The following is a 12110-nucleotide window of genomic DNA, read 5'->3' as shown; positions in this document are numbered from 1 at the left end:
GACACTTCCTGCTGCGCCACTGTGCCGCCCTTCTTATCCCATTAGTAACGTTTAAATTACACATGTAGACAATGTTTACAGTAGTAGAATTCTTAGTTAGTTGAATTAAAATGCATCTGAGAAAATAGAAAAACCTATTTAAAATTTAGAAAAACTCTAAAGTGCTTTGGAATCCAAGAATTCATGACTCATTATCCTGCTGAAACATCTGTTTTTCCAGACAGTAAACAGGGACCTTATCTTTAAACATTGCTTTGTAAGTGTAGGCTTTGCTGTCTTATCTCCTCTGAAAAGATGGCCAATGGTTGGAGAGGCCGGTTTTGATGATTAATTCAGTTTTTTCAGGCCTCAGGACTAGAACAGAAATATGCTTTGCAGAGCTAACACTAGTTAATCAACAGGTTTGGACATGTGTGGTATTGCAGTCTGCTCATTCAAAATGAGGAGAGATGACTGTGTGACTTTCAGATTATGAAAATCTAATGCATGAGGAAGTTGTACAAAGCAAAGCCGAAAAGTTAGTACATGGCCACACTTCTTTATTGTCAGTGTTTTAAGAAAATACTTCTTCTTTTTTGTCTTCCTCTTTTTAAATTTTTTTTATTGATAGTTTGGGCATGCGCAGTTGTTTCTTCAACTTCTCACTGGTGTGAGATGTTGGATTAAATGCAGAGAAACAACTTCTCTAAGTGGATCTTTTTTATAATCTTCTTCAAACAAAAATACTGAAATAATGAAGTGAAATTGACAAGAATTGTTTGTATATAGACCAGATTATCAAGCTTAAACGTTATTCTTTTTTTTTTATTCTCACTTTATTAGAGGAAAATATTTATTTGTACATGGCATGATGTTTCAAGATGCATAACATTTATTCTTCATGTTTCCATATTAAAAAGGCCATCTTATAAAGGGGGAAAAAAACAAGCAAAAAATAAATAAATAAATAAACACACAAACAAAGGAGGCTCTTTATAGTGGAACCTAAAAGGGAGGTTAATATTTTACCCATTTACCCAATTATTTATTGGTCTTGTCCAGCAAATCATTCCATCGTGTTCTCTTTTACATATTCAACACAATTTGCCCAATTAACTATTAAATTGCTCGGCCTGTATATATAAATTAAATGGAAATTTCTCCATATCAAATATAGTCTTGATTATGCCATGGAAATCTTTTGTTGTTGGTGGTTATAGATTTTTAACTTGCTGCCAATATAGTTCTGAAAATAAATTTCTTTGTTCTTCTTCGCAGTTGTGGGGGAATTAGGGTAAACTGTCCTTCCAGAAAAATATGATAATGATTTGCATGTACCTCTCCACATCCCCTCCAGCATTTTGAATCTAGTGTATAATATTTGTTGAGGGCTGGAGTAATAAAGTATTGTACTATAGTACTATATAGATGAAGTGGACTGCCATTGCATCTTACAAATACTTTCCCATTCATCTTCAGAAATGGCCTAATTACGTTCTTGTTCCCATTTTTATTTTTATTTTTTTTATATATTGTAGATTCAGGCCTGCAATCCCTAATCTTACTATAGAGCTTAGAGATAGTTTCCCTAACCTCATCTAATTCATATGCACTAGAGAACAGTTTTATAAATTCTTGCTCATGACTGGTAGATGTATGACCAGACTGGATTTCTTTCATATAATAATGCCTTTTTTGCAATCATTTTGTTCCTGTTTGTATTTTTCATTGAGGAACTCATTTTTTGTTAAAGTACAATAAGCCACTATCCCTTTGGTAACCCATGTCTCAAAACTGTTATCTAATTTATTTGCTATGAATTTTTTTATCAAACATTTAAGTATTCTTTGGGTTTCTTTGAGGTTATAAGTCTTTAACACAATGTCCCAAATCTTAAATGTAACACTGATCCAGGGGATATCTATATCCTTATTATTTGTTCTTAAAACTTTATCTTCTGTCATAGAGTGGAATTCCCATTGTAAATGACTGCTGAATGTCTTTCCATCTTGCAAAGTACTTGGAATTACAACAACATATCAGGACTCTCAATTGGCCTGCAATATAATAATTCTTGAAACACAGTAGAGCAACCCCACTTTCCTCCTTAGACAGTTGTGGGGTTCTATACTTAATTCTCTGCCTTTTTCCTTGCCACAATTACCTAGAGATAAGTTTATTCCACTCTTTTATTAAACATTATTATTGAAATGTTTCATTTCGTGTGGAGCCTAAGCTAAACTGCAGTTTGTTGTTTCAGCACAGTGTATGAGCACAGCAGCAGCAACATTAGTAGCAGTGGTGGCAGCATTGTGAGGCCTGAGCCATGGAGTCTGAGCTGGAGGAAGATATAGAGAGCTCCTGGACTGTACTCTCCTGGCTGGCCTCTTGTGTGATGGTGTTTGGGGGAGCCGTACCCTACATCCCCCAGTACCAGGAGATCCAGAAGAGCGGCAATACAGAAGGCTTCTCCACCCGTGTCTGCCTGGTGCTGCTTGTTGCCAACATTCTGCGCATTTTCTTTTGGTGAGTGCAGGACAGCTGGGCTGAGGGTACAGTTACTTCTCAGGAATAGCATTATAAATAGGTTGTCTAGGGACAGAGCCATAAGGAACAGTGCTTTTCATCAATACTCATTCTCATTAAAGTGTAACATGATTGAAATCAACATTCTGCTAATTTAAGGTTCATATATTCTCACAGTAATTATTATTATTATAAACATAGTAATATGGTTATTTGAACAAACCATCAGACAAACCATTGAAATGGCTTCATTTTATTTATTTGCAGTGCTACAGTTTCAGAATGCATTCTGTTTGTTGCTATGTTTTTAACCTTATTTACTATGTTGTTTACCCTGTTCTTCAATGGTCAAAAACCAGACAGCATGTATGTTTATATGAGTGCTGGATCATTTTCAGCACTGCATGTGTGTGTTGCGTTGGTACGAGTGGATCAGACAATTGGGGAGGTACCACTGGACTGGGAGTAGTCAGCCAACCAAAAATATCCAGCCAACAGCGACCTGTGACCATAAATGAAGGGATAGTGTATTACTAAGGCAAACTGTGCAGCAACAGTTATACTACATACCCTGACATTGCATCTACAAGATGTACACACAAGATGGACATGGCTAATTCAGTGGCAAGTGAGTAGGCAGTGTTTAAAAACTTCAGCTGGGTCTGATCCACTTGTACTAGGGCAACTGACACAAACACTCCACCATATCAGTTGAATTTTAAGTGGAGTTGTTAAAAGAGACCAGTAGATAAAGTAAGTATCATCATAAAACTATGATTAATGTGCATTGTCCTTGTCCAGTACAGTCAAATAAATCCATCTATTTTCAGTAAAGGAAAGAAGTTAGGATTTTGAATTTTCTGCAATCAAAAAGACTCCAAAAACTTTGTACATCTAGTTTCCTTTATTACTTTTTTTTTTTATAAATAATTAGAAAATGGCAGCTAACCATTTACAAAGTACCACATATGTATGTATATATGTGTGGAACTGTGCAAAAGTTTTAGGCACCCTGATTTTAAAAAAAAAATTTTTTTTGAGTACAACTGTACTGTTATACTTATTTATTTTATGAATTCTGCATTATTGAGTCAGTACAAAAACATTTTAGATTTACTTTATATAATAATAATAATAATAATAATAATAATAATAATATTGTATATAATGTTACAAAAAATAATTATTGAATATCTCTAAAGAAAGCGACTTACAAAATAAAATATAAACATTTGAATTGAAGGCTCCTGAGTTTTTGCATGTAAAATGGAGTGTGACAATCCAACTTCTTAAAAGAACTGTGGCAGATTCTCCATGATACTGAGTAAAACTACCATCTAATTTCTGTATAAACTGTAACTAGGACTAATATTTAAGAGGAAAAAAAAAAAAGCAAATGGTTGTCACATATAATACTTTCTTTCATTTATTAATGTTTACTGCACATTGCTATATTTTTCTTTTAAAAAATTAAGAATTAATTCCATTATTTGTAAAGTCATCCTTACTTTCCAACATTTTTGCATGTGCCTAAAACCTTTGCACAGTACTATATATGCAAATAGATTATTTATTCATTTTTTTTATCATTTATATTGTTTCTTCCGTCATGAAACAGACACTTTGTAAATGGTTATCTGCTATTTTAAGTTTATTTACAAAGCATTTAATAAAGTAAACTACTTAAAAGCTATATAAAGAAATATATATATATAATTTTTTTGTGACATTTATTTTCAATGAGAAAATCTGTATAATTTTATTCTGGTAATGCTGATATACTTATTCGTAATATTCTGAATAATTTACTGTATAATTTGTGACAAAAGATGTATCTGTACTCAATGGCCGCATGTTACTATATTAATTCATTGATACAATGTTAAAGGTGTTATTTGGGTAGTGGTAGCTCACTGGTATGTAAACTGTGACACCAGTAATGTGTGCGTGATTCTCTGCAGGGTTGGGAAGCAGTTTGAGCTGACCTTGCTTCTACAGAGTGTGGTGATGATTCTAACCATGTTTGCAATGCTACAACTTTGCTGTACCATTCAGACCACCAACCGGGTCAGCACCAAACAACACCGCATCACTGGTAAGCGCATGTCAGTTATATTCAAGTTACACATTCTTGACAAAGATAAGAAAATTAAAAGACAAAACTAAGTTGCAATATATGAAAAAATATGTACACATTTGAAACTAAGCTGTTTTCCCCAATATGGTTATAATGTACATTAAGGGCCTAATCCTATGTGTTTTAGTGTGTATTTTGACCATTAAACAACCTCATGAATTTTTTTCATTATATTAAAATTCTCTAGTTTTGCCAAAAGAGGGTGCCATGGCACTGAGAATGGCATTAGTGAAGGCAGTATAACTCCTCGTCTGATATCACGCTATTCATCCCATTCTTTTTCTTAGTGTTTGCTGTAATCACATTTACTGTATGAGATTATAGTTAGATTTTGCAGAAACGTGTTACAAACTTGTTGAGTATTTAATGTTGATACAGTGGCCTAAAGCTGCCTTTTAAGAAGTGCAGCTTTTCTCAGAATCCAGATGCTCCAGAATTAACTGGATAAAAGTCAGACATTTTCACAGTCATGGTGATTGGAAACACACTAGGAGAATTAAATATATATTAAATATTTATGAAATTAATCTCACATGATTTTAATGAATTATATATGTGGATTAGAAATAAAAAACATTCAAGGTAGAGAGGTACAGAATGGTGTTCTAATGCATACTTTTTACATTTATCATTCTTCTTTCCTATTACCACCTATACGTTTTCATTAATGGTTTGTGGACAGTGATAAATCGGGACAGGCATAACAAATATTTTAGTCGCATGACTATAATATACTATAAGATGCACTTGGACCGAGTCATTAATCAAAATGTATAAATAAAAATGATATAGCCGTGTATGACTTGAAGCTGAAATGGAAAATCTATGAATAAATCTTGGAGGAAAAACACTATGTCCAATATATGTATATAGTTTGTATGTCCAAAATATTTCATTCAATTACATTCAATTGCGATTTTATACCAGGTCATTTTGGAGTATTTCTATTGGTCCATTCGCCATGAAGTCTTCACACAACGTGAAAGACAGCTGCTTTGTTCAAATGATGTAGTGAATTATAAATTGAGAAACATGTTTTTCTTTGGATAGCGACGATTTGCTGAGAGTGCCACTAATATACGACTAAAGAACTTAATTAATAATTAAAAGGTGCTCTAATTCTTGCATAATTTTTCCTTCACTGACAAAATATTTGTACATACACCAATCCCATAAGACTCCAAAAATAGTATTGCTGTTGAATCTGATCTTGGTCTAGCTCATCATATGTTAATGTCCTGTCTGGGGTCATACACACTTGATACCATGGAGGGAAGTGGTTTGTAAAGCTGAGCAGAAGGCCAGCCATTTGCGATGTAGTTGAGCTGACTCAGCTGTCACCTCTGGGACATTACAACAACCTGAGAGAGGGAGCGTGACTTGTTGCCTGAGGGCAGTCAAGTCCTGTACTGTGTTTAGAGTGTGAATGTTTTGTGGCTGCTGGCTGTAGCATGCATGGGAATGCATGGGACAGCCAAGTTCACACAGGGTCAGTTTAGAATAGTGATGATTAATGGTGAATTCAGGACGCAGTTGATTGTCTTTTTTCCTGTGTGCTGCAGGAGGCTCAATCTAAGTCAACCCTTTATGAGTCCACTGCCTGGGAGGGAGATGGGATGATGAAATTGTGTAATATAGGAATAATTAGAGAACCGAATGTGGAATCAGACGGCAGCCTAATTTACCTGTCGAGCTGATTGATTCGAGTGCACAAGTCGAAGCTCTTGTCTCAGCATTAATACTCCGTTTCTTAGTTTGGTACATCATGCCAGTGGTGTGTGTGTGTGAGTGTGTGCGCTGGGGCTTATTTGTGTCTGTCTTGCATATCTGTGTATCAGCAGTTCAATTTATATATCCTGCAAGTGCATTTGGGACTGATAATATTTGTGTAATTACAGATGTAAGCAGATGTGGGTGTGTGAGTTTGAGTTATCTTTATTTTATGCCATTTCAAGTCAAAATAGGCTTGTGCAAATATATAATTCCACTGTTTCTACAAGTAGAGAACTGTAATCAGTAATGTAGTTTCATTAGGGCTGTAAAAATATTAATCACATTAAAAACAAGGTTTTGTGTGTGTGTGTGTGTGTGTGTGTTCCTGTGTTTGGATCAGGATCAGTTTGTTCATTTCATTTGTGCATTTGGGACAGTTTGTGTGAGTATGGGTACATGGGGCAGGGTCACTTGTATATTGTGTGTGTGCATTTGGGACTAATAAAGTGCATGTGTCCGTTCTGCATGTATCAGTAAACTCCTGAGTTGATTGTATCTTGTGTGTTTAATTTCCTGGCTCTGTTCTTGGAGGAAGTGCTCTGATTTGCTGGCCTCCAGCCTGTCTGTGTTTGTGGTCTAAAAAGCCTTTAGTCCAGCACAAGCTTGTGTGTGTGTGTGTGTGTGTGTTTGTGTGTGTTTGTGTGTGTGTGTGTGTGTTTGAACTCAGCCAGTAGGAAAATGCCATAAATCCAAACAGTCCCAATCACCCCCTCCTCAGTGGCCTGAGATATTGGTCGTGAATGGACTGGAGCAGTGAACTCCATTTCCCAGCAGCCCTCTTCCCTTTCATATTCGAAGTAGCATTGAAGGGCTGGGTAGTCCAGCACAGTCCAGTAGTGTATGTGGCTCTGTACAAGTCCTTGTGGAAGTCAAGGTGTCTGATTACCGTGGGATATATGAAGGGCGTGTGTTGGGCCCAGAATAGCCCGGAACCCCCTCCATCTGTAGGACACAGACATTCTAAAACCCCTCTGTTTATGTATTGCATCCCACCGGCACTGTACCAAAAATAGACCTGGGAGGGTGTTGCACAAAGCAGGATTTCTCAGTTAACCCTTAGACGTCAGCAGTGAGCACAGATGCATATTGTAATTCATTAATTCATTCATTGTCTGTAAGTACTTATCCAGTTCAGGGTCGCAGTGGGTCTGGAGCCTACCCAGAATCACTGGGCGCAAGGCAGGAAAACACCCTGGAGGGGGCGCCAGTTCTTCGCAGGGCGACAAACACTCACACCTATGAACGCTTATGAGTCGCCAGAACTCCCCACAGACAGTCACCCGGAGCGTGGCTCAGATTGTAATTTGAATTGATTTATTTCCATCTACAATTGAAGCAAAAATGCAAAATTTCAGTTGATATTGCATTAGTTTCCCTAAATAGAAAATGAATATCTCTTATGATTTGAATGTGATGAAAAGGTTCTTTTATTGACAGAAATAGGAGGCAGCACTGTGGAACAACAGGAAGCGTCTTTGTGTCCTGGGTTCAAACACTGTCTGTGAGGAATTTGTTGTGATCTCCCTGTGGCTACATGGGCTTACTTCAAAAGTAGACCAAAAGGCACATGCTGAGAGATGGATTGAATGTGCAAAAGTGTCCATAGGTGTTAGTGACTGCATGAGTGTTTGATTGCCTGTGATGACCTGGCACACTGTTCAGAGTTTGTTGCCACCTAGTGCCCAGTGGTTCTGTGTAGGTTTTGGGCCCATTGTGAATCTAAACAGGATGAAGGGGGTTAAAGAGAATGAATGCATGAATGAAGGGAACAAATGAAACGAGGCAGGCCTGACTGTGAATACAGAATGATAAAGAGGTTTTCAAAAATATGTAATTAATTACAATATTTTGTTTATATAAGTGCTTACAAACTCCTTTTTCAAAAATGTCAGGGCATGTTGTAAAATGCAATAAAACTGTTAATTATTAATTCTATTGAACATTTTATTTAACTGACAATGGGCAAAGGGAAGATTTGTAATGTTTTCACGGACCTAACAGTTTGTGTTTTGTAAATATATAAGTAGGTGAATAAAACGGGTATGAAAGGAGCATAAAAGATAATTGTTCATGGCTGATGGTCCAATGTCTCGATCCCCACAACCGACGGGAACATCCATGGCTGAAGTGCCCTTGAGCAAGGCATCTAACCCCCCAAACTGCTCCCTGGGTTCCAAGGGAGGCTGCCCAGAGTGTGTGTTCACTGCTAAGGATGTGATAAATGCAGAGGTCAAATTTTGTTGTACAGCTGTACAATGATCATAAAGCATGTCACTTATTCACTTACTGTCGAGCCGTCTGTGCAAAAACAAAAGGGACCATCCAGACTGTTATCAGTGATAGATGAAAAGCCAACAGCTGGCCGTGTATTGGGTGCATCATTGTCCACAGCATGGCTGATTTTGTGAGACATTATCATTGATTTGCAGTGGTATATTGAAGTTTTAGAGAGACATATGCTGCCATCAGCATAGTTTCCTGGAACTACCTTGTTTATTTCAGCGAGACAATGCCAGACCTCGTTATGAATGTGCTACAGCAGTGTGTCTTCACACACACACTGTGTGTTTGACTGGCCTGCCTGCAGTCCAGATCTGTGTCATGTAGCACGTCATGAAAATGGGAATCAAGCACCATGCACTGCTGAGCAGCAAATGTTTTTGTATCAAGTAAGATTGGGCAACAGTTCCATTTTTAGAACTGCATTAATTGGAATCTTCATTTCAGGAATGACTAAAAAGTTAAATAAAACATTCATCTGTCCCAACCTTTTTGGGGTGAGTTGCAGGCATCGATTATAAATTGGCAATATTTACAAATACAATTTACTTGGTCAGTGAAAATATTGTGTCAGTGAAAATATCTGTACTTCTTTCAATTAAATCAAGGATTAAGAAACTGGACAAAAAAATTTTTATTGCATATTTACAACACATCACTTTTTTGTCCCATTTAATCTACTGTGACTCGCAGATAAATGAATCTAAATGTAGGGACTGTCCAATAGAAGGAGAGCTACTGTTTTTTATCTTTATTTATGCCCTGTATCTTACATTTCTCGTATTATTCTTTGTGATATTGACATCTGTAGGCTTTATTGTAAGATTAATAATAGTGATAATTTTTTTAAAAAGTGTGTGTGTGTGTGAGGGCATCAAAAAACAATTAACTCAAAAGTGGTTGAGCTTAATTCCATATCGGCCTATAGAGTGAACAAAGTTTACACAGAAAGGACAGTTAATTTTTCCGTCATACTAGTCCTAAAATTTGTCCGGCTTTCTCACACAACCAGTACTTAGTGTCCTATTTCACACCTTCTAAATGTGAAAACGCGCCCTCCACTGGCCACCATTGGTAGTTGCGTTTTGAGTGTTATCAACAGGATTTGTCTCAGGTATCAGTCTCAGCAGGAGCAGTGGAGTAAGAGAAGATGCTATAAGTGTGCTCAGCAGGGGCACTGTGATGTCTAAGGAGCAAGTGGAACTGCAGTGTTATCTGTGTTTCGCAGCACTGCAGCATGACTGATCAGGTGTGTCCACTCACACACTCGTCGGGAGCCCTTCAGTTCTACTCATTACCCTACCTCTGTTTCTCTGTGTGCTTATAATCAACCTAGATAATATTTCAATTAGCACATTCAGCCATGTGACACCATATCTGTAGTAATAAAAAGCTGACTGGTTAGTTTTGAAACCGCAAACCTGTGATTTTGAGACTTTACCTTACATATGAAAGCACCTTGTGTAGCCTGGTGATTCTTCATGGTCTGTGTCTGTGTGTGTGTCTGTGTGTGTGTCTGTGTGTGTGTCTGTGTGTGTGTGTGTGTGTTCCTTTGCCATTCCTTCCTGAAGGTGCAGGTAAGATGAGCAGTAAACACCAGTTTACTCCATTCCCATTCTCCCATTTCATATATGCCTCTATGATAACGTACTATGCCCAACATTTGGAAACAAAACTAATATCAGTAAATTAATAATTAAATAACATACAGCAGTGTGTTAAGTCCTGTTACCGAGTCACGATATCAAGTAACAGAGCAAATCTACATAGACTTTATCCCAGAATAAAAACCCTAGTGGTTTAAAAGTGGTATAGATGTACAGTACTGTTCAAAGGTTTTAGGAACCAGAGGTTATGAGATTTAAAAAGCTGTTTATCAGAGCAGCAAGTGTTTATTTGCTAAAAAAGCAAAGAAACAAAACAACAAATAATGCCCAACATTAGAACCAAATAAAACCAAATAACATTATTCCAGTGAGTGTGATTCTCTGTGCGTGAATGTGTTTGTTTAGCTTTTTCCAAATCTCTCCTCGTGGAAGTCCGTATTATTTGAGGTTATCATCCAATACCTAGTTTTACTGGTTAATAAATAATGACTTTAAATAATGTGTACTGTCGATTTAACAAATTCATGCAATCAAGGAGAATCTGAACAAAACGTTATTCTTCAAACTCACTCACATCTACTGCTTTATAGCACAGTACTCCCCGTGTCCGTGTGGGTTTCCTCCGGGTGCTCCGGTTTCCTCCCACAGTCCAAAAAACACACGTTGGTAGGTGGATTGGCAACTCAAAAGTGTCCGTAGGTGTGAGTGTGTGAGTGAATGTGTGAGTGTGTGTGTTGCCCTGTGAAGGACTGGCGCCCCCTCCAGGGTGTATTCCCACCTTGCGCCCAATGATTCCAGGTAGGCTCTGGACCCACCGTGACCCTGAACTGGATAAGCGGTTACAGAGAATGAATGAATGAATGTTGATTTACATTTGATTATAAATAACTTTATACAAGCACCACGCTTACTGAGAATGCATTCGATTAAATATATATAATTATTTTAGATGCCTAAGACTTCTGCACAGTACTGTAACTCTACACTTTACCCTCATTCAGTACCTGCAGATTTTGGAGTTTGTAGTTAGTTCGTATCTCTATCTCTGTCCCTACCTCCATACTGTGACTCGGGTGCAGCTTGAAAGCCACACAACACAAATCTGTTTGTCTTTGGAAAACTGCAGTTTTAAAGGGGAAATGCTCAGCTATGCTGATTACTGCTTGTTTCATGTATGATGTATCTTCTAGCACGTGAACAACATCACATGGAATTGACACATAGATTTTCAGAGGAGGGGTCTTTAAAATGTATGGAGCACAGTAGGGGTCACTAAGGGGGGGAAAAATGTGAATGTGTTTATAAATCAAACCCTTAGATTTGTCAGCCACACCCTCAAATTAGCAAAACCATGCCCTCAGATTTTAAAACTTTACTCTCATCGCCTGTTTATATTTATATTCCATCGCGTGGCCAGTAACAACCCAGAGAGTTATGGCCTTGTAAACAGGAATAAAGAGCTGCTGGATATTTGAAGTGAAGGAGTGACCAAAATTATCTGCCATCGCTCTTATTAGCCTTATTCTAAACATGGACAGCTGAGTGAGGCGCTTCTAGGCCTGGAGAGCCACTCTGAGAAAGCCCCATGCGGCATTGCCGCGGTCTGCAGCCAGAACCAAGATCCAATGTCAGAACTCAGAGCCGATTTCCTCCTCTAGCGGCCTCTGTCCTCCTCCACTTTCACACTGGAAAAAGACGGCAAGAGCTGCTTCAGAGCCAGAGAGAGAGATGGTGATGAGGCACTTAGAGGGGGCATTTACACTCGCAACAATCACTACCCACTTAAAACACTGCATCAAGCAATTTTT

At 37.6% G+C, this 12110-nt stretch overlaps 1 protein-coding gene across 5 annotated transcripts in view; it reads left to right on the top strand.

The window, feature by feature from the left end:
• The window catches only part of si:dkey-246g23.2 (solute carrier family 66 member 2), a 75244-nt gene that overhangs the window by 6249 nt on the left and 56885 nt on the right, over window positions 1–12110 (top strand). For 3 of the 5 annotated variants that reach the window (XM_066684593.1, XM_066684590.1, XM_066684592.1), the window contains 2 exons: window positions 2240–2505; window positions 4467–4600. In XM_066684593.1, coding sequence (XP_066540690.1) covers window positions 2306–2505; window positions 4467–4600 — 334 coding nt within the window. In that variant the 5' untranslated portion in view covers window positions 2240–2305. The remainder of the gene's footprint in view (window positions 1–2239; window positions 2506–4466; window positions 4601–12110) is intronic. The other 2 variants (XM_066684591.1, XM_066684594.1) reach the window with 1 other exon arrangement.

This window comes from Hoplias malabaricus, chromosome 11 (assembly GCF_029633855.1).
Source record: "Hoplias malabaricus isolate fHopMal1 chromosome 11, fHopMal1.hap1, whole genome shotgun sequence".
Classification (NCBI taxonomy): domain Eukaryota; kingdom Metazoa; phylum Chordata; class Actinopteri; order Characiformes; family Erythrinidae; genus Hoplias; species Hoplias malabaricus.
This window is presented reverse-complemented; position numbering and strand designations above follow the sequence as displayed.